The 23930-nt window shown below is 33.2% G+C and overlaps 3 protein-coding genes across 3 annotated transcripts; 1 reads left to right on the top strand and 2 right to left on the bottom strand.

Moving 5' to 3' along the window:
• Positions 1-886: 886 nt before the first annotated feature.
• LOC134243275 (uncharacterized) lies at positions 887-10732 on the bottom strand. The gene is made up of 3 exons (XM_062725507.1): positions 10680-10732; positions 7477-8160; positions 887-1119 (listed from the first exon to the last, which is right to left on the bottom strand). Exons 1-3 carry the CDS (start codon positions 10717-10719, stop codon positions 887-889), a joined length of 957 nt encoding a protein of 318 aa, XP_062581491.1. The 5' UTR covers positions 10720-10732.
• A 2632-nt stretch (positions 10733-13364) lies between these two features.
• On the top strand, positions 13365-16110 carry LOC134243274 (myb/SANT-like DNA-binding domain-containing protein 4). The gene is made up of 3 exons (XM_062725506.1): positions 13365-13761; positions 14755-14898; positions 15872-16110. Exons 1-3 carry the CDS (start codon positions 13365-13367, stop codon positions 16108-16110), a joined length of 780 nt encoding a protein of 259 aa, XP_062581490.1.
• A 112-nt stretch (positions 16111-16222) lies between these two features.
• Positions 16223-17254, bottom strand: LOC134243273 (putative nuclease HARBI1). Its single transcript, XM_062725505.1, has 2 exons — positions 16969-17254; positions 16223-16818 (listed from the first exon to the last, which is right to left on the bottom strand). The coding sequence occupies exons 1-2, from the start codon at positions 17252-17254 to the stop codon at positions 16223-16225; spliced, it is 882 nt and encodes a 293-aa protein (XP_062581489.1).
• Positions 17255-23930: the final 6676 nt, after the last annotated feature.

The following is a 23930-nucleotide window of genomic DNA, read 5'->3' as shown; positions in this document are numbered from 1 at the left end:
ATCGTACCTGTGATGAGAACTTTACAATATGGCGTCACCTTACGCACGGTTTTCCGTTCCATTTAAGAGATAGTGACATTTTTTAATACTTCAACAAATTTTTCAGTCTAAGACATTGTATATGTGTATGCATACCCGAAATACTTGAGGGGGTCAGGGAGGGATCCCCATTACATATCACATGACATAATACTTCAACAATATTTTTCGCGACTGTTGTATATTTGCCTTTTTTATTACATACATTGCGTACTTTTTGCAAGTAAGTGATAATAACAATTTCCAAACACATCCTTAAAAAAATGATTTATGAACACAGATTGTTAAAATTTTGCTTTTTTTATTACATATAATTGCGTTGAAAATTTTTGCAAGTAAGTGATAAAAAATTTCTTTCTCCTTAAAAATAATGTTTATGACTATCTCAAGTAACTAATGATAAGAATACTTCCCGTTTATCAAGAGATTTAAAATCATGACCATATTAAGAAAATTGAGATTACATACAAGGAGATATCAAAATTGAAAACGTTAGGTGATAAGAACTTTGATATAAGTTTTATTAAAATTAAAAAATAAAAAAAAATTATGATATTCAAATAAATATGGAAACGCAATATGAGTGATCTCCCACAATAAAATTATTACGATTTACAGCATATCAGTTATTACATTAATTAACATGATTAAAATTAAAGAAATAACCTGAAGTTATCTTCTTTTGAATTTTTTTTTCCATGAAACAAACGTTTTTATGATCACTTTTTAAAGGATTAAATCGCCGCTGTTTATCAACTCTTTTTGGTTGCTGAGAATTTATTCCGAATTAAAACTGGAACACAAAACACGGTGCGTCCGTGAAAGCAACTTTTCTCTTTTTTGGTTGTCATGTCCAAGTTTTGTCTGGGTCTTTATCTGAATATTTCAAAACTTTTTCTTCAATCGACACTTTCCTGACGATTTCTTTCCTTTCCTTTCCCGCCCTGTAGCTGTCGTCTGCTAGGTAAGCGGAAATGAGGCGCGAACTCCGGGAATCTGTGTCGGGATCTTTTGCGCTTTGCTCGTCGCTCGGATTCCAAACTTCTCCAGAAATTGACACTTTTCTTATTGTTGAACTCTCTAAAAAAGAAACACTGTAATTATTAACATCTGGTTAGCATTAGAATTTGTATTAATTCGATTTAAGTATTTACAGGAAGTGAAGAATATACTGTTTGTGCTTACTTTTTGAACTTCCATTATTTTCCGCCTGTAAATAGAAACAGATAAATGATTCAAAGAGAAAAATTGTAAAAGAAAATCTTATTAAAAATATTTTGTTATTCAATCATAAGTATTTATGTAAATGCTTTAAATTTAAATGTACCATGAAACATTTAAAAGGCATGATTTATGATAACATTATTTTGTCGTCCTGAATATCTCACATTCGAATTTCAAATAAAAAAAAATAATGACTCACATTATAAAAATATAAAATAATCAGGATGAACATATTCAGTATTTATTTTATGTTTAGTTTAATTTAATCAACAAACTAAACTTATTTAAAGCCAGGATCTATTTCAGAACAGAGAGCAGTGACCGTTATAAGACCGCGGAACATTAACTGGCAAAATTGGAAATATACAGCTTACGTCATTTCTATCTGTTACAATCAAAACATTCACTGATAGACAATGAAATGGGCGGGTACAATTCGACGCGGAATTTGAAAATACAACTTGGATTGAAATTGCAGATCGAAATTCATTTTCAATCCACCTCAGATACGCTAGAAAATGCACATTATTACTGATTGACCAAGATAACTTTTTTGGCACAGTTTGACAAATAAATAAGGATGGTTTCAGATTTAATTTTTTTTGTCCAGGTTTTTAAATAAATTAATATTTAAGGAAATTTACTATTTCATTTCTGTTTGGTAAATATATGTATACCTTTGTGTTTTTTGGGGGGGGGGCTATCGTTTTTTGATCCTTAATCCAACAGTTTTCAGTGTTGAAAATAAGTATGTGGCAACTCATGCACTCTTATAGTCCTAGAAATAAAATATATTGTCATGTTTAAAGGCCATGACCTGACTCGACAAAATTTTTCTAGAATCAAATATCTCCTGAAAAATAATCTTTGTCTTATATGATCTTTTGCGTTCTTAAAATTATAAGCTAAAATTCATATTAATGTGAACTTCAAACAATATGTATTTGGAAGTTGAATTATAGTTGATTTTTGGATCATACATTCACTCTTTGCTTTGAAAACAGCTGAGGTGGATTGAAAATAAATTTCGATCTGCAATTTCAATCCGATGTTTTCCCCACGTTCGCGTCAATTGTACCCGCCCATTTCATTGTCTGCATGTTTTCATTGTAATGATATACGCTGTATATTTCCAATTTTGCCAGTTAATGTTCCGCAATCTTAAATACATAAAGGATAATAACGACCAGCTGAAGTTTGGAAACTAAAACCTCATGAAACAAGAAAAATGCTTCCGTAACATCTATTATTGTATTAAAAACATGTCCAAATTTTAAAATCAAAAGTGGTAGTTAATGAAATAAGTTCAGAAATATTTGAATGTAATATAGAAGTTCGACAAGGGAAGAATTTGTCGCCATTGTTATTTTCATTGTACTTGAAACATTTATCTGGAAATAAAGCTAAAGGTTTATCATGTTTGCCAGCTCTTTGTATTATTGTGTGCTGATGCTACTATTTTGTTATCTGAAAACCCAGATGATTTTTAGTACATGCTAAAAACGTTTTTCTAAATATTGCAAAAATTGCACCTTAAGGTTAATAGTAAGAAAATGAAAGTTGTAATATTTGGAAAAGGAAAAAATGACCCTTTTACATTTGAGGGCTTATTTTATGACGTCATCATTCAATGCATGTTTTAGAGATTGTAAGAACTTCAAGGAAAAGATTAACAATAATTTTTTTATGTTATAAAGAAAAACTTTGAAAAACTAACTTTGGCATAAATACATGTAAATGAATACTTAAAACTGAATAATTGAATTTAAAAAACGTAAAGATATTCTTAATGATACTTATCGTTATTATTATTGAAATAAGCACACCGTTCATTTCTCCGATAATGTAGCAATATTAAAGAAAAAAATGTGTCGTCATCTTTCAATGTGCATTTTGGATTTAAAATTAGCCTACGTCTACGTATTTATTTACATGAAGAACTCAACTGAGATATTTAATTCTTTATTTAACCTCATATAAGCATAGATTGATATTGTGTTCAATTATAATGCTTTACAACTTTAAATGAATGAAAATTATTTATTTTAATAAAACGACATAATTCATTGCCTTAATGTAACAACTTTGTTTGGAAGCAAAATTTAAAAATTGTTTAATTCCTCTGTCTATACCTGACTTTTCTCTATATTTTACCGTTAGGTTAAAAACAAGTTGAAACACTTCACACTACAAAGGACATTATACAATGTCAAGTCCAATTTTAAAATTCATTGGCAAGGCAGGGTTTCAGAGGAGAACAAGTTTTTATAGTGTTTTTTTCACTTATAAAAACACACTCGGAGCTTCTCGGGTGCATGGCACGTACATGTACCTCGCACACTAATCTCGGACGTCAAAGGTGTTCTACCATCTTGCTGATTCCGTCATATGATCTCATTAGGGCTCCGCAAGGACTTGCAGTTGACCAAAAGTAATCACTTTGTCTGTCCGTCCATCCGTCTAGCTGTCTGTCCCTTTGTCATTCTTCTGTCCACAAAATGTTGATTTTTATATAATTTTTTATTCACATTTAATGATCAATTACGTTCAAATTTTGTTTTTGGTTAAATAGGCAGTAAGACATTTTTTGATGTTTAGCTTGTTTCTATATGTCTCTGACAGGGTTCTCCATCATTTGAAAAACTGTGGCGCAAAACTAATGCGAAGTGGTAAAATTCGCGGTAATTTCGCGACGGAATTTGCGAAGGAACCAAGAAATGATTTAAAATCACAGATGCTGTGATTCACTTGTTTCATTTAGACAAAACTGACATTTATCATAATAACCTATGATGAAACAAATTTTTATTATAGAATCTAAAATTAACAATGCCAGTTGTTTCATAATATCTCTATAGTAGTTTTTATAGAACAGAGAAAAGTCTGGTAGGTCACACATTTACGCCGATATCATTGTATACATTTGCAATTATTGGATTGAAAATTAAAATATCTTTTAATCTGTTGCTTTAAAAAACAAATTAATTTTAAGAAATAAAATAATATTTTCGTGGATGTATTGTTAATTTTCAACATTACAATTTAAAAAAAACACAATCCAGACACGTACAATGTTTTGACTTGCATTGCTAATGCAATTTTGGAGACGCGGTTATCTTCAAGCATGTTTAGAACTACTGTATTAAAGCATGAATTAATTGATATTTAAAAATTTCAATTGTGGTTATTGTGAAGTTTGAAAAAACGGTTTATCTCTTGCCATTCATGTGTCCAGTCAATCCTATCAGGAAAAATAAAAGAGGTAATTGATTGTGCAAACCAAACAATGGCCCTAAATTACAGCAAATTAACAGTTAAACATTAGCAACTGAAAAACGGTACATAATTTAATTTCATTTGGTTTATAAATTTTTATCACACTAACGACGTTAATCTTACGTTGGCGCTAATGTTTTAACTGTGGCGGAAGTGGCGCTGATTTTTTTAACTGTGGCTGGGCGGCATGTTAAACGGGCAATGGAGAGTCCTGCACTGGTTTGGAGGTTAGGTGGTGGGGGTAGATTCCTTAACTTTAAATAAGAATGAATTGGCAAAGAGAGTTAGGCTTTATTGCTGAAATGTTCCCATTGTAAACTGTGAAAGATACAATCAGTCCCTTGGGATTAATTAGCTTTCATCTTGTAGGAAATCCAAAGCATATTCTTAGTACTGCACATTGAGATTAATTACGATATTAGTTCGATTGAATTATCAAATTACAAGCCAGTCGAATGAATTTAAAAATAAAAAGACATCATGAAGTATAACATTTTTACGCTTTCGGATGTATCACTAAACTCAAAGATATTCAAAGATATTCAGAGCAAAATACAAACTAACCATGTAACTTGTGATCAAATCCTGTGAAGGCCGAAGGCCTTCTCAGAAGAATTTGAATCACGTACCGACCCACTTCAATTCCCATTGAAGTTTATAAACTTGTTATTTATTACTTATATATACATTTGAGACAGACAATTGAATATTTTTAAGAATTTAAATTATTGCACTAACCGTCCGTCGTAGATTTTGAAAAATTAAGTAAGGTGTAAATCGGCTTGCATGGCGGTTACGCTTCGAATTCATTAGGCTAAGGAATATATTTCGAAGGGAATATTTTGTGAAAGGCTACTTGTGATCAATAATAGTGAACAGATTGTTTTCTGGGAATATTTTTTATTTGTGAAAATTGATAATCGATGCTGAAAAGACACAAGAAACACATAGAAGTCTGATGATAAACAGTTGGAGGATTTTCGGGCCCGAAAGGGATGGATGGATCCGATCCAATGGATTGAGACACTTGTCCGAGCCAGTTATTTTGCAATTTGATCAAAAACATTCTACGATTTCAGTAACTAAAGGCATACTTATCATAAAACACTGATAAACACGGAGACACTGGCGACAGCTTTACATTGAACTACGAAAACGCCGAGGTGTTTGGCAGCTGTTCATGGCATGATTGCAATGATATTTTCCAACAGATTTACGCATTTATCGTGAGTAGAATCTAAAGATAAAATAAAAGTTTATCATGAAAATTTAACCAAAGGTCTACACAAAAAATAGGGATGAACGTTAGAGAGTGTGCAGCTGACAAAAGTGAAAAAAAATGTAAACAAACGCTAGACTAGATTCCTCTACGTACACAGCTTGTATCGATAGCCAAAAAACTGTATGAAATACTTGTTTACATTGTAAATAAAATAATTATCATTTAAATGGCTTATTTTGTTCATTTTTATACAAGAAAAGCAAGTAGAGCAGGTCATTTTATAATTTATGTACCAGTAGATATTATTGCGCCGTGTGATTAGGCCACGTATTAAGACCTCTGACCCTCTGACAAACTTCATACAGAATTGAAGATATTTTCTCTCTGTATGTTTATATAATGGAGAGATACCACAAATGTATATATATCGATATATTAGGACATTTCTGCTAACGATCATACTCTCTAAACCGAAAATCTACTGACAAATTTGTTGATTTAATATTAGTATCTATAATGTAAATAAAAATCACTTTGATTGTTAAAGCTATCTTCTTTGCAACTATAACTTTTTTTTATATTTCGACAGTCGGCGAATGTTTTTTTTAAACAAAGTAATATTGAAACGATATATCTATTTACTGATTTATCTATTGGAAAAATATATAGCTTGCATTTTACTGTATATAATAAATCATAGTAAATATTAAATACCTTATAAAATATTTCAATAGATCATGCTTTATAACTAAAATAAAATAATAGCAAAAAACTGAATTCAATTTTAGAGTCTCACATTGATTTTGAATGAATGAACATTAAAATGGTCTCTAGTGCTATATTCTATGAAGACAACTTATGAAACATATATCGGGAATGTTTTGAGAAGTTGTTTCTCTTTTCAGAGAGTCGTTCAACCTTAACCTAATTAAGAGTTGAAAATATTAAATACTTCCTCGTCAACATACAAATATTATCCCAAAGCGGAGGATGCATTATTTAGATTGTTGGATACCTTAAAACATTCATATTTGATGAACAGACTTTTTTTTCTATTTTGAAGATGATTCTGACTTTAGTTCTTTGTGTCCTGTTTTACAAACCTGTGAATGGAGTTTGTCCTGACCCGTGTAACTGTGAAGAGTCGCAGGAATGTAGCGGGATATATGTAAATTGTTTTAATAAAGGATTTGCAAAGATACCTACCAACTTCACCAATGACACTTGTATATTGTAAGTAACTATAAGTAACCATGTCTCCAGATGTATCTAAACTATGCGAATTTCAAGGTTAAAGATATTAATGTAGACTCAAATTAATCTATCCCATTGTAATTTATTCTTTATTCAATTTCACCATTTTACTTTTCCCGATTTAATATTTTGAGAAAAAGTCACCGAAAGCAGGTTTGCTCAGGTTCAATATTTTGAAATAATGTGTAAAATGATAATATCAATAAAATATGTTAACTTAATAATGTTCTTGGGCAGACATGCGCTATATTTAATTCACAGTAAAAAATCGGTTAAATTTTGTTTCTTTCTTCCCCTTTCTAAAAACTAATACAAAATCCGAGTTGTTTGTGGCATCATAATGTATTTACAAACTTTTAACTATGTTAATTTCTTGAAGTGTTCTTCTTGTGAAAATTGTCCACACTGATTGCCCATTAGTGAATTGATATTTCGTACATAAACTATTTAAATACGCATACCTCTTAAAAGTGCGCAACTTCCTGAAACAACTGGTGTGCAAACTGCCATCATTTTACTCAAATCGAGGGACTGCTGGGATAAGACTTCAACGTGTTTTGGAGTTGGAATAACCTTTTTTGTGTGAGTGTTGAAGTTTCGAACTTTCTGTCTCTTATATCGGTCCTGGGGTGTAAAGGGGTTAAATTGATCAACGCGATATCTCTTCCATTGACTAACGGTAGAAAATCTTGTCACAAATTTCTCGCCTGTTGCAGTTGATTTGATATTGACAGGTTTCAGATCAGGTCCCGTTATGTACCAGTTTGGAGGAATATCAGATCTCGCTACTGCCCACCATTGTCCAAAGAATTCGATATAGTGAAAACCATTAGGAGTAATATCTGGAAAATCCGCAGTCGGGGTCATACTGAACAAACTACCTTTAACGTGATTTAATTTCACTTTATAGTTCGTTAAAATGTATCCCTCCGGCGAAGGGAGATGGTCTGGTTCAATCATGAAGAAGCTATAAAAGTAAATGGACCAGTTGTCAGGTCTGATGGTTTTACTTCCGGTATTTGTGAGAGTGAGACTCAATCTATGTTTTGTTCCGTCGTATTTTGTGTTATCGAAAACTGAGAGTTTTACATCCAGATTTGCAGCAATATAATCTAAGTCGGCCTGTTGCAAGGCGTCAGCAGATACTGAAATACATCGGAAAAAAATTTTCACAATTTAATTCTAAAATAATTTTTAATCCATAGTTTAACAAAAATACAGGGTATCCTATATCGAATTACACGGAGTACCCCATCCAAGAATCGCACTCACTTTTCAGATGAAACGCACAAACTGTTTATAGCCATTGTCTTCTACGGTATGTTCGAGAGGGACGTTAAACAAAAAAAAAATCAATCAATTTACGGTGTATTATCTAACTTACCATATATGAAAAGCTCGTCTTTATTTTCTTTAATCTGTATACAGCATCAAACATTTCTTGCTGTTTGAAAAAGGTTTGCCAGAGCGTATTTTCTGAAAGTGTATATGAATGCAATTCTGGGGACGGAGGAACTCCGTGTATTTTAATGTTGGATACTTTGTGTTATAATTATACAATCGGTTAAAAATTGAATACCGATATAAGTGCCTGTGCTACTGTAGCCTACAGGGTATTACTTATTTTTATCAAAGTACTATCATTCTAATAAAAACGTGTCACTTTGCTTGGTCGACCGTGGTAAAAATTTCACAAATTGATAACAATATCATTCATCGATTGGATGTTTGATTTGAAAGAAATCAAAGCTACTTTGCATATAAATAACAGAATTCAACAATACCCTGATAACATTGACCAATCGTATTGAATGATTGTTTTCCAGCACGGCATTTGTAGCCACCGGCAACACGTGGTAATTCAAAGCCCGTTTACTGCGAAAAAAACGTGTCATATTTGTTGTGGTTTGACCGAATGGAGTCAATTTTGATACGAATGAGAATATTTAAAGCATGAAATAAGTAAGGCTATACTTTGAAACTTTTATAATAATTATTTTGTATATAGCGATCAATTCCATTATCATAAGGATAAAAACTTGCTTTGCCTGTCCACATGTGACTATTGTTTACTGAACAATCATTCAATACGATTGGTCAGTATTGTATGTGGTATTGCTGGGTTCTGTATTTCATATGCAAATTAGTACTGCTTTCATTGAAATCAAACATCCAATCGATGAGTAACATGCTAGTCAACATGTGAAACTTTACCACTCTCGGTTAAGCAAAGCGACACGCTGTTATTGGAATGAAAGTAATATTTGGGTGGGAGTAAAAGGATTTCTTTAATGATGCCAAATAACTTAATTATTTTAACTAGGCTGGGGGTGGCAGCCATTTTCAGACTATTTCGATCTCCTTTCAAAGAAGAGCTCCATATAAAGATATACAAAATGATCAAATTTTAAAACTAAAATGTATGAATTTTTTCTTTGCCAAATGAAAGCTGACAGCTTAAGATACCGTATCTTAAAATATAAGTTAAATCTGGTGGTTAATTTGTGATTAATTTTTTGACCCCCCAGCCTCCTTAATTAAACATCAAGCAGAAGGATTTATACATTTTTAAAACAAAGTTAATATTTTGAGAGAAAAAGCTCTTTTTAAATGATGACAAATAGCAGTAATTATTTTTTTAGTTACCGTAACTTAAAGTAGAATTTTTTTTTTCACAAAATCTTTATTTAGTAATCGAACCAAGTATTATCTACATGTAGTTGGAAATTTCATTAAAAAAATTAGAAGTCGGTGGTTTATTGAGAATTGACTCTATTTTTAGCCCATATATATTTATATATACCCAGATTTGTGTGCTTATGTGATAATTGATTTATATTCAGGTGGGAAAAAAACCTGCAACAGGTTGAACCAGTTTCTAAGAAGAAACTTAGATCCAGCACATATACACAAGAAGAACCCGAGTGTTCATTCATAGGGAATCAGGATGTGTGGATGAAACATATCGGGGAGCTTTTTGTTTACCTTGATTCATCCCTCATATGAACGTTAATAGACAGGGGCGTAGTATCCGGGGGGGCCTGCCCCCCCACCTTTTTTTCCAGCCTTACTTACACTATAGGAAATTGATATTGAAAGCCTGGCCCCCCCCCCCCACTTTTAGAAATGTACCGAAAATGTAGTATAAGAATTGGTACTAAAAGTAGTTGACACTGAGAAAAAGTTTACCTAAAACCCCCCCCCCCCCCCCCCCCCCCCACGAAATAGGATTTTCGACTTTGCGGCAACTTTTACCTTTTTTTTCTTTTTTTTTTTTTGCTTGTCAACTTCTTCAGGTAAGTAAAAAAAAATTTTCTCTGCCTGGCCCCCCCACTTTCAAAATCGATGCTACGCCACTGATAGAATCTGATAAACTGTTTCTTTTTTCGGTCATTTTTCTTAATACGTTTAACTTATAAATTTATTTAACTTTTCTTCATTTTTCATAACTATTTTTTTCTATTGAATTCAGTCAGGAAATATTATACACCCATCATTTACTCAAACACAAAGTTGATTGAGATTTTCATATTGTTACTGCTTCCATCTAAATATTTCGAAGATAATGTAATACTCAAGAACAAAGTGCATTTGCTTTCTGTATTTTTTATGGATAAATATGCATAAATAATTTAACGAGAAATTTTTGAATAAGAAAACTTACTTATTATAACAGCAAAGAAGTATACATGTAACCTCTCCATGTTTATACTCTTGTCTGCCGCAATACCTCTGTAAAAATACTGATAAAATCCTTTACATTAGTGATATACTGCATAAAATTAATTAAAAAGGTGAAAAGAAAACTGGAGGTTATTACTAAGTAGGCTATATTTAATCACATGTATCTAGATTTTGAAGATTGATAGTTAGCGTTTCACTGCACACAGCAGCGGGTGTCCGAGAACTAGGGAAGTAGTGTAATAGATTATGTACTAAGCTGTAACTACATGTAGGAAAATTGATCCAAAAGATATGTCACAACATTAACAAAATTGCTGCAAATCGACGTAAAAAAGCAAAACTTTCAATGATGGAAGCCATGTATTTTCAAACAGACCTGAAGACTTCAAATCAACATGATTTATATTATTAAAATATCGCATTATATACGATCGCGAGGTTGTACGGAAAAACAATTTGTCTAGAGTGAAAACTAATAATCACTGCCTTCTAAAATTCTCACTACTCTTTGTTACATTCTTCAATAAATATTGCAAATTTCAAATAGATATACGCATTAATGAACAAATTATGAGATTTTATATGTTGTGTTGATATAGAGCGCACAGAAGATAACGTCAAAGTGACTATATTAGCGTCATTTTTTTTTGTTTAGAAAAGTTAAACATGGAAGAAGGAATTCCATTGATTCACATTCCTCAGTTTCCTTTTATTCATCCATCAACAGTAGAAGAATAAATCATGCACATACATTGGGGCCTTCTGAAGTTTTATTACTAAGTTATGGACAGCATTCTCACTATCATTCAACTAAAATGGCAATTTTAAACCGACGGTCTGCAGTGACAGCGTTTTTCGCTATTACCATAATTTTTTGCCCGTTTTCTACCTGCGGACTCGATCAAAGAGACTTCGCTAAGAAAACCCCCCATTTCACTTGTATACTAAAAATCTGGTGATATTTTTTCTAATTTCCAGAAATCAACCAAATGCCTTAAAATTGAATTTTCAGAAAGACGACAAAATACTAAGTAGACTATGGAATGGAATAAAGAAAATTTTTACCCCAATCATATGTATTTTAAACTTTTATTTCGAATTAATATTTGTATATTCTCTAAGAAAACACTGGGGTTTTTTTTAAAGTGCGCCCTAGGACCCTACCCTGTGCGTATTCAAGCACTATAAAATCTTTATTTTGTTTATATTTTACCAAAAACATTAAATACATGCGATCTTCTGAAGATTTGACAGTAAGCTACGAACATAAATTCTCACCCTCATTCAACCTAAACAGTAATATGATAAATAAACATTTAGTTAAAGTTTTGCTTAATGCATCCATTATTTTTCGAGAAAAACGCTTTGTCCACGTTTTTACCGGGCAACCCTCGTATAATAGTTCCTTTACAGAAATGGAAAAAGAACGAAGAGTTTGACTTTGAAATACATTTGTCTTTGTATTTTTTGCGCGGTTTTCGTCCATTTCTTTTTACAAAGTATATTATTATTACTTATATTCCAATGATATGATTTAAAATGCATTCATAAGACAAGATAGAATATAAATATCGCACTTCTCGTCTTATTCCAAATATTCTAATGCTTTAAGATTTCATACTTCACGTTATTGTTTTCGATCAGTTTCTTTTCCCCTATTTATGTTTCCATGAACGAAGTAGGGGGCGACATATTGCGATTGTATGCATGAAAATTTTCTCCAGGCTGTTTCTCGGAGATGGCTGGGACAATCTTCCTGAAACTTTCCTCAAAAGATGATCAGTAGTTGTAGTTTTGTAGTGAGGACGCGCTCAGCCTGAGAATGACAACAGTATCATGGAAAGTTGCGAAAAGTGACGAATTTTGTCTCTTTCCTAACGAAGTCGGGCGACATGTAACAGTATTGCTATTATTATATGAGTTCATCATGTTCGGTTTTGATTCCTACACTATTCCGAACAGTATCGTAAAAACCATAAATATATGAACATAATATTTCATCATTTACGGTAGTGATCTAGGGGCCTGTTTCACAAACATTTCCTAGGATATGTCGTAAGACATAACTTAAGATATGCCTAAGTTATAACTTAGGAAGTTCCTAAGATTTGTCACAGCTGTTTCACAAAACAATCGTAACTTAACTTTATCCTAGGACATTTCTTAAGCCGTGAATAGCTGTGTGTAAATAATAACCCACATAACTAAAAATCTTTAACATGTATTGTAAGAGTATAGTTTGAGTAGTCTTTAGTTTATGGTAGCTTATTTCAATTAGTTTGAAAAAAATGAAAGGGGGATAGGTGTGGATTGGGGGGGGGGGGGTATTGTGGTAAGGATTTCTTTTACTTTCACATAAAATGGACAAAAGTGTGATTAAACTGACCTACTCAATTATTTTCCTTGACAAGTTGCCCGATGGAACTAAGTACACCCTCACCTACATACCACATACGATATACATGCATGTATTTTTTTTTTTTAAATTATTCTCAAAGTAGGCATTTGCTTAATACAAGGTAACGTTCCTAGGCTAGTAAACCTTATCGAACACGGCAATCGTTAGATATATTTTTTTTTTCTTCATGAATGGGTGATTTTTCTTTGTCTGATCTTCGTTAGTAGTCCGTGCTTCGTTTAAAGCTTTCTCGCTCACAAAAAAACAATGTCTCGACAGAAGAGGAACCCCAATTTCACGAATGCTGAAATAACTATTCTTATAGAAGAAGTAGAAAGAAGAAAAGATGTTCTTTTCTCCAAGCACAATTCCACCGTGACTAATCAAGCCAAAAAGGGGGAATGGGACCATATTTGTTCTAAAGTGAATTCGGTCAATACAAGTTACATTAGGTCAGCAGAGGAACTAAAGAAAAAGTGGAGTGCCATTTGCAGCGAAGGTAAAAAGAAATTCGCAAAAATTAAAAGGGAACAGAGAAAAACTGGAGGTGGTCTTTTGCCGGCAGACTGTACTACAACCCCACTAGAGGAAAAAATACAATCTATTTTGGGTGAGACATCTACATCCGGAGTTGGCATCGACACTCTTGCACAAAGTGAACGAGGTTGGTGTCCACTAATACTAGTATTACATACGAATATCAAATCTTTTTTAAATTCTAAAATTGATTGGGGCACTTGTCCATAATTTGTTAGTTATTAACAAGTTGTAGCGTGTTCTAGCATCTTTTTTGCCAATTCTTCTAGTCATATTTGTATTTTTCCTCATGTTTATTAATATCCTTGTAAGGGATATATTCAAATATGGGCATGTGTAACTTTTTTCTTATATGGTTAATTTGTTTAGCATTCTAAAAAATGCCCATTTACAACAAAAAGTTAGTTTTTGTACATGCAAAAACATAGCAGAGTAGACTCATGGATGGAGAAATAAATTATTAATTCTAAAAATGATTGTTATTTACTTCAGATTAACAACATACATTCACACACCTTCCCTCACCAGGCGCTGATCCAGAAATTTTTCAAGGAGGGGGGGGGGGTTGAAGTATTTTTCAAAAGGGGGGTTGAAGGCGAAAACAGTTAAAGCGTACGTTGTACACATACATAAAGTTAAATAACTCAATAGAATATCGTTACAGGGTCGAGTATGGTTTTTGAAAGTGGGACGTTGATCAATCTGGGAAAAAGTACTTGTATACATTACCAGAAAGTTTTTGAAAAAGAAAGGAAAATAAGTCTCCGAACCTGAAAATCCTATTTTGTAAAGGGATGGGGTTTTATTTTGTTTTTACAACCGAATTTCTTTATATATTACAACATTAGCCTTTCACCTTACATTTTCTATAGTAAACACACAACAAAAAAATTGGAACTTTCTTATTTCTCTTTCTTTTTTGCAAATCCAAAGAGGAGGGGGGGGGGGGAGGGTGGAGGGGTGGGGGTTGCAACCCCCGTAACGTACCCCCCCCCCTCTGGATCCGCCACTGCTCACCTACAAACACATCCTCACACACACACACACCCTAACATTAATATATATATAACGTATATAATTTATTTATTATAATATTTATAACTTTTATTTTATTTTAAAGATGAGTCTAATGAAGTGGAAAGAAAAGGGGGTATCCTTACAGAAAGTCTATCAACGGACCAATCATTGGAAGTATCTACGGCTACAACAACAGTTACTGCTACATGTAGTGAAACTAGCAAACCTACATCAACATGCATTAATGGTAAACTCATCAATTCAATATGTATACTTGAGTCATCATCGCCTTTAAAACTGATCAATCACTGCACTGAAAATAATGCTTTGTTTAGTTCTAAAAAAAATGACATTCAAAAGATAAAAATAGCTCCCTGAGAAACACAGACCCCTTTAAAGATTGCAATGAAAGACATGTATCTGAAGAGAAAAATAATTTTCCTGATTTTTTTTAAAAATTATTTTCTTTCTATGTCTGACATATCTTAGAGTTCATGTACGAGGGCTGTTCGAAAATTATTTAGACATTGTGTATATCTTGTTTTCTACTGAACGTCTTTTGGTGAAAATTTTCATAATAACTACGAGAAAAAGAAGTGTTAGGGTTTGTTATTTCATTGGTATACATTTTTATGGTTAATTCAACCAGAGTGAAATCAAAAGCTCCGGACGACCATCAGTTATTACGTACGGTATCAATATCGTTGACTCGCGTTACATTTATCGGCACTGCATGAATTTAAGTCATTTTTTCCCACAAATGAAAATATTGCAATCGGGTAGCAACAGCATACATTTTTAAGGAATAGTTTAAGAGAGGAGACTGTATGATTTTTGTACTGTTATATTTAATAACAAAGAAGAAAAAAAGATAAAACGTTTCCGGATCGTTTTACATGCGAAACCATCCCTGGCTGACTTGACGTTAAAATGACGTTGTAATGCTGCTCCGGATTAATTTTAATAATTTCACCTAAATTTTTCTTATTATCATAGGAATTAGAAATTTTGCATAAGTGTTTTATTCGTTCTTTTTAAAATGTTGATGAATTTTCCTGAAATTATCTCCGTCCTTTATGGAGTAAACGTAATTGTCTCAATAATTTCCGAACAGCCCTCGTACATCCCAACCTGGAAAATAATCCTGCGCCTGTCTTATACATGTACTAATCTTCAAATGTGTAACATATTTTTATTCGTTCATTCTTTTTTACTTGTAGCACCAACTAGGAAGCGAAAACAGGACCTGCAATCACCATCACTTGAATTAGTGAAAATTGAAAAAGAAAGACTGGAAATAGAGAAAAAGAGAATGGAGCTTGAAACAGAAAGACTAGCAGTTGAGCAGAAACGGCTTAGTATAGAGCAGGGGAGACTGCAAATTGAGCAAGAAAAACATAATATTAAACTTTGTCAGTTGGGCATTATTTCTAATGCCACAGTAACACCTATCCAATAAATAAATTTTGTAGATGGTTTAAATGTTTTATATTTCATATTACACTCATTTATACACAAAAGTATTTTATTCTTCAGTACATGTCATTCATTAGTACATGTGCATACATTTTCTAAAACCTAGCTTCAATCAACTGTCTCCTATTGTCATTTCCATCATTTAGAGTTCCACGATATACACAGTCATTACCGTCATTAATAACAGGCCTGCCTTGTGGTTCTGGGACTCTGTTTTCAACACAAATGTTGTGCAAAACTGCAGTCGCCACTATGATGTTGCAGGTTCTTTTGGGTGAAAACTGTAAAGTACCACCAGAAGTGTCCATGCAGCGAAAGCGCATTTTCCACACTCCGAAACACCTTTCAATTACATTTCTCGTTTTTATATGTGCTGTGTTATAGGCATTCTCCTTGGGTGTGGATGGGTTCATAACAGGTGTAAGTAGAAATGATCTAAGTGGGTATCCACTGTCACCTAAAAGCCAACCTCTTGGGATGTTCTTGTTTTCAAAAAGTTGACAAAGGGTGGAATTGTTCCATACAAACGAATCATGTGATGATCCAGGCCACTTTGCTACTATATTAATGAATTTCAGTTTTGCATCACATACAGCCATAGTGTTTATAGAGTGGTAATTTTTTCTATTCACAAAGACGTGCTCTTCAAATGATGGGGACTTTATACCCACATGTGTACCATCTATTGCGCCTATAACATTAGGGAAGCCACAAATTCTTGAAAAATCATACATTCTATTTGTAATTTCATTCTCATCAATGGACATTTTTATATATCTTGGACTTATTTTGACCAATGATTGAGACACATCTCTGACAATTCTTGAAATGCTCGACTTACTTATTCCATGTAAGTCGGCAGTTACTGTTTGAAAGTTACCAGTAGCAAAGAAACGTAATGCAGCCATAAGCTGCAGGGATGGTGGAAGTGCATGAGACCTTCGTGTAGGCCTTGTGATGTCATTTTGTATCATTTGACAGATGTCCAATATCAAATGACGAGGCAGTCTAAACTTTGAAATTATCTCACGGTCATCCATATAGTCCAAAGGATTGTTTCTATCCCTAAACAACCTCTCTCTCCGTAACAGTCTCCGTTCGTTTATTATTAAATATGCAGCCGCCATATTTAGTTTCTTCCTAAGTCATCGATTTACCTGTCCTAAAGTTACGACATAACTTAGGAATATCCTAAGATAAGACGAGGTTAGTGAAACGGATAAGTAATGAACTTAGGAAAGAGTTCTTTCCTAACATAGAACTTAGTCCTAAGTAGGCTTTGTGAAACGGGCCCCTGATTTAGAACATTACACACTTTACATAATATGTAGTTCCTTATGATAGGGATTTCTAATGAGAGATACGAAGGCTGTTCAATAGATAATGTCCTGAGCTCTATGACATACAAAATAGAAATCATACGACATCAAGCTTGACTTTCTTTCATAATTGCATCTTTAATTTACGTAGCACTGTGAAGTCTTACTATGAAGAAATCAATGGAATATAGACGTGCAAAAAATGGGAACTATTTATAACTGAACTTATCTTGATGAATTCATTTTATTATCACATACTTTAATAAAATACTTATTGAGATAACATATATAGTACACCCTATTCTGTAGTATATTATCTTTGGTGCCATCAATAGTCAGTCACGTGATAAATGCATAGTTTGTGTACTGAACGGAGGATTATAAACAAATTTCAATTTTGCAAGGGCATACCCTGGTTGAAATAAAAAAAAAAAATTGTAACAATTTATTTTTTGAGTACTTCGTAAGTTATCTTGAAAGTGGTGCTGCTTTATAGGGATACGGACACTGTTTCAGCTTAAAATGTTAAATATGTTTAAAATTTCATTAAATTTAGAAACGGCCACTATGATCTATAAAATATTCCCGAAAGTGAGTAACATAAATCCATCTTAAAAAGTAATACGATTAATCATATTTATTCTGATTACACTAAATACACTAAAAGCTCATTTACAACAAACATTTTGTTTTGATATTTGCAAAAAACAGGAAAGTAGACTCATTCGTGTAGAAAATAAACTATTTGAGGACGGTGGAAGACGATGGTATTAATGAATTTTGTTTCATGTACATGTATTTTATTCAACAGAAGATTGAACTGAATAGCCTTCATCTTATACCATTATATGATATTAATGACACTTCCTATTTGAATTTCTACATCTCTAACGTTTTGTCAGTATATACTTGTTTCAAAACACAAGGTGACCATTAAAGTTAGCTTTTTTCAGTCAAATTTTTCTTTAAAGCTGTGTAAATTATCCCCAAAATAATGCCTATCAATTTAACAATTTGTCTTAATGTCAATCATACATCATCAGTGATAATTTGTTTAATTTTGGCAAGCATCACATTGGATGTTGTAAGTCCTTGTCGCCAAGGAGGGTAACCATTTTTGATGCCTATTATATGATATTTGTTCAAATCTGCCAGCTTATCTGTCTATAAAACAGGCATTGATTGCTGTAAATTTCACATTTTCTTTGCGATTCTTAACGAGTTTTAACAGTTTAATGATCAATATTTTGTAATATATTACTGGAGCAAAGATATTTATCATAACGATTTGCAACATCGTATTTTAAAATTAGGACCATATGTTACGTATTAAGGGTTTACAAGGGACAGGAATGCTAAATCTCTGACGCTTTATATCTCGAAAAGGGGAAAAATAATTTATTAACCAATATTGAACAAAAGATGGTCAGAATAATGTTCAAAAGAATATGCATACTCCAATTTTTTTTAATAATGGCCCCATCAAGGACTGCTAAATGTGGCTCCTAGATATTTCTATTCAACATATTCGAAAAAAAAATTCTCTGAATAGGTGTTGAGCAAAACTTCTTTAGAATGACAAGACTTTTCATTTGATATCAAGAAAAGGGGCTGACTCCGCTCAAATGAGCCAAAAGTCTTCAATTTTTAACTCTTTTTAAAATGATTAATATTTTGAAAAGCATTCATGAAGCAAAGTGCAGCACAGTTAACATTACAAATGGAAATATCGGCAATTTTATAAGATAAAAAATACATACTTTTTGAGAGTGAGCGATTCTTTTAAGGACTCCACTGATATAAAAAAAAATGTAATGTGGTTCAAATCTACATGTTGGGGACATTTAGATTTTTAATTTAAACTTGTCACGTGATGTCGACGTCACGTGATTTTAGCAATTATACTTGCAGTTTAGAGGTCATCTATGAAAAACTGCGAACGATAGTATTGTTCTCCCGCCTACCTCTAAGTCAATTTTCAAAAGTTAACATATTTGATTAATTTTTTTAATCTTTTATAGATAATTATATGAATTTTCATAAAACATTACTTATTTGGGAAAACAAAGAGAGATAACTCTAAAATTTTGTCATAAAAATTCCTTTTTACAGGTAATATGAAATGTTATTTCACAAATTTATGACAAAGCTTTTTGTGTGACACGGGGGAAAATATGTTTATTGACAAAAAACGATAAAAATGTTTATTTTCCACTAATTTCAAAGCGATTTACAACTGAAACATTATATTTTATTGATATATTCATGTTTTATTTATTTGCCTTAGACAAAAGAAAAGATTTAATAAACATTTAATCATATCCAAGACTATTTCAAAATATGGTGATGCCTGAAACTCCGATTACAATGGAAAATATCGTCAACCCTCTTTTTCAAAAGCTGGAATAATGGATAATTTACTGTTAAGCGCTGATGTTAAGACAATTCATTAATTACCATTGAACTGTTCTTTGTATTAAACAAAGATTATATGGCCAAATTGCTATTCATTTTGAATTAAATGGTTCCAAAATTTAGGCGGGAATCGAGAGTTAGCGTGCGTATTTCTTCCAATATTGCAAGGGCACAATCAAGTTGAAAATCTTAATTTAATTTATAATACTTTTCAAAACTATATGTAAGTGCTGCGAACCTACATGTATATGGATTCCTTTATTTAATGGCTAAAATCTGATTTGTTGTACGACACGATGAATATATATTGCTGGTCAGCTTCAATAATTACAGCTATAATCAATTAATTTACAAGATTTCATGAGGTTCGCAGCACTTTTAAATTATGTTAATGCTTTTTGAATTTATGTGCGAAAACTTAACAAGATACATTGAGGTTATGCCCTTGCAATAAATCGATTTATTAGGGCTCTTTCATTACTTTTTCAATGAATCTGCATACAAACACACGACAATATCACTTGTCTGCAGAATGTACGGACAGTTTATTTATAAAATACTAAAATATACATCGCACCCAAGTTAACAGCCTTTTATTTTAATTATATTTTATTTGAGAACAAAAGACATTTTTCATTGTTCAAAATGTGACTTGATCAGCCTCTCACTGTGTCATTTTTGCAAGATAACGTCACATTGACAAGTGCATTGCGATCGATGCATCGTTTATAAACTGATGTGTGGGATATAACAAAGGACAAAACTGCATGTAATAGTAAGTTTGTATGTAGTTTACAGCTATTCAGTTTTTTTAAAGAGCAAAAATTTTCATTTTGTTTTATTTTGAAGACCTCATCTTATGTGTGACGTCATAATAAACATTTTCCGTACAAATTAGGCCGCCGCCTTACTTTAATCTTAACTGTGCTGCGAGGTATTCATCGTTAGGATTTGCAACAAAATATTATAAACTTTTGATCAAATGTTACTTAAAAAGGGGTCACAATGGACCAGAATGCTTGATCTTCGACGCTTTATATTTCGAAAAGGTGGAATATTTTTATTATAAGCCATGTTAAACAAAAGATATTTTTCAAGATATTGTTATATAGTACAAATCGAAATTTTAATTGGTTTAATTCTAAAGTTTAATGAAAAAATATTATACATATTAAGCTACGTTTACACTATGTTCCCGGCAGCCACGGCAATCACGTTTCAGACCACCGTGGAAAAAACGGGACGGGCGTGAGAAAACTTGGGGCAACGGGATGGGCAAACGTAACTCATCGCGATTGCCGTGGATGCCGTGCCAGATTTTTAAACTGTCAAAAAATTTGCCACGGCGGCCACGTTGCAGATGTGAAACTTAGTAGGTCGTAGAAAAACGGAATAAACGCAACAAAACGCGACAGCACGTAATAGACCGTAACAGAACTTGGAGGCAGTCCGCAGTGGGACGGGAGAATGTACATTTCCATTCATCTCACGGTCCATTCACGTTTTGAGACGTTTTGCTGAGTTTAGTCCGCGTTCTGTCACGGCTAGTTCACGGTTGTTGTCCGTTTTATCACGTTCTGCCACGTTTCATCACGGTCCTCACGGCAAACTAGGGTGTATGGTAGCCGTTTCCTCGCGTTCAATCGCGGCTCGTCCCGGCATGTAACGGTTTATGGTCCCGGTGCGTTGCGTTCTACTACGGTCTGACACGGCGCACGCGGTCTGAGAGGAAGCATATAAAAGCCGGGCACTGCAGAGAAGTTTCATTATGGATCCATATGGATCTCCGCCTTCTCATCCGTCTTATTCGTCTCATTCCTGCCTTCCCTCTCTGTAACTGCTGCTGGTTCTCTTCATTTTGACGAAGTGATTTTAGGTATGCACCCAGCAAACACGCGAAAATAAAATCTTCGTCTTGGGAATTCATGATGTTTTATCTTCGAAGGGTCATGATACAATGATTGTTTCTGGTTAGGAGACCTTCTCTGGTACAAACGTGATCCATAGTTTCCCGGCGTCCATGTTTCATACGTAGAAAGACTTAACAGAACGCGAGAAACTTATAAGAACTTCATAAGAAAGCGAGAAACGAGAGGGGACCTATCAAAACGTAAGAGGCCTGAGGGGAACGTGCTGGCATACGTGGCAGAACCGTAGTGCGCCGTGGAGCCTCCGGCACTCCACGGCAACTTCTTCCTACGGCCCATCACGGATTCCGTAGAAGACCGTAGGAGACCGCAAAAGAACTTGTCAAGACTTGGATATAGAGGGGAAAATTACCAAAATCTCACGGCGCACTACGTTTCGGGCAAACGGGGCTGCCGTGGCTACCGGGAACATAGTGTAAACGTAGCATTACATTGTCTTTTTACGAATATCTCAGTCTAAAGCACATATCATCTTATCGAGATACTGGACGGATACTGCTCGCAACGAGATCTCATCTAATCAAATAACGCTGTTCTGACGTTAAACAACATGTGCAAAATTTGACACATTTTCTTTTATATATCTTAATTTATTAATATTTTGTTGTGAAGACATATGTAATAAAAGATGTGCAATATAATAGCATCTTTCATTTGATATCAAGAAAATGCGGTGAGCTCTTCAAATTATGGGCTAAGAAGGGCCAAAGGTTTTTCATCTTTGATTCTTTAATGATCAATATTTTGTAATACATTCCTGAGGCAAAGATATTTATCTTAACTATTTGCGACAAAATATTGTAAAATTTCGAAACATGTGCTACGTAATTAGGGGTCACACGGGTCCAGAATGCTAAATCTCTGACGCTTTTTAATCTGGTAAAGGGGGAATATTTAAATAATAATTATTGAACAAAGATGGTCAGATTATGCATACTTTTAATTTTTGTAAAGTGGCCCGGTTAAGGACTTGTAGGGGTGGCCCCTAAATATTTCCATTCATCATATCTCCACAACGAGAAGAAATCTCTGAATAGGTGTTGAACAAAATGCCTTTAAAATTACAAAATCTTACATTTTATATCAAGAAAAATTTAAGGGGCTGACCCCTCAAATTAGGGGCCCAGAAGGGTCAAAAAGTCTTTCATCTTTAACTCTTAAATGATCAATATTTTATACATGTATTACATTAATGAATTAAAGATATTCATCTTAAACATATCAATGCCCTCGACATGAATACTCGGAAGTCTCTGGTTTTATCCTACATCTGTAACCCTAACTGAATGTAAATGTATCATATAAGATGCCTTACATTGTATTGAGGTAATTTTTGAGGAATAAATGACTGGTTAACGATACAGAAGTTCGACCAGAGACTTCTGAAATGATTTAATTGACAAGAATAGAGTCTTTTGAAGCAAACGATGTCATTTTAAAGTGGGTTAATGATTAATATATTAACAACATACAAACTTGAAGCGGGATTGCTGAAAATTGAGTGAGATACCTTGTGGTAAATATAAGCAGGGGGTACCCCGTATACGAAACAAGTGCCTGTGCTTCCCAATATGGGTACAATCCAATAATTCTCTTACCAAAGGCGACAATATTTATGTTACCGCATTTTATTTCAGTCTGCAAGTTAAGGAACTTGTAATTTTTTCTGCACTTCTTTCTTCCCGAACCGATTCTAAAAATAATTTGTTGGATGTACCCATCATTTTATCCGGAAATACTTTTTAAAAACATATAGAACAAAAGAAGTTTAGAATTCCAACATATTTCAAATGATATCTTGAAAAAAGGGCTGGTCCCTAAAATAAGGTATCTAATGGATCTAATGGGCCAGAAGTTTTTTCCTGATAATCTTTAAAAGTATTGAAAATTTGTTATACATCAAAGAAGCAAAGTAGTTCAAAAATACGTCTGATGACGTCACTTCCGGCCAAACCGGAAGTAGTCAGTCAGGAAATGCATATTTTAGTCGTGATTGATACGTTTTGGGTAATATCTGTCACTGGAAGAAAAGAAAAATTAATTTTTTGTCCATCGACGTCGGATTTGGAGGATTTAAATAATTGGAGACTTCATTACTCGTTTTAAACTAAAAGTTACTTCCCGTCGAACATGATGGAAGA

The sequence above is a fragment of the Saccostrea cucullata genome, unplaced genomic scaffold, assembly GCF_032062105.1.
Source record: "Saccostrea cucullata isolate Sc308-1 unplaced genomic scaffold, CSIRO_AGI_Scuc_v1 ctg7589, whole genome shotgun sequence".
Lineage (NCBI taxonomy): Eukaryota > Metazoa > Mollusca > Bivalvia > Ostreida > Ostreidae > Saccostrea > Saccostrea cuccullata.
Note: the sequence above shows the minus strand (reverse complement) of the source record. Positions and strands in the feature narration are given on the sequence as shown.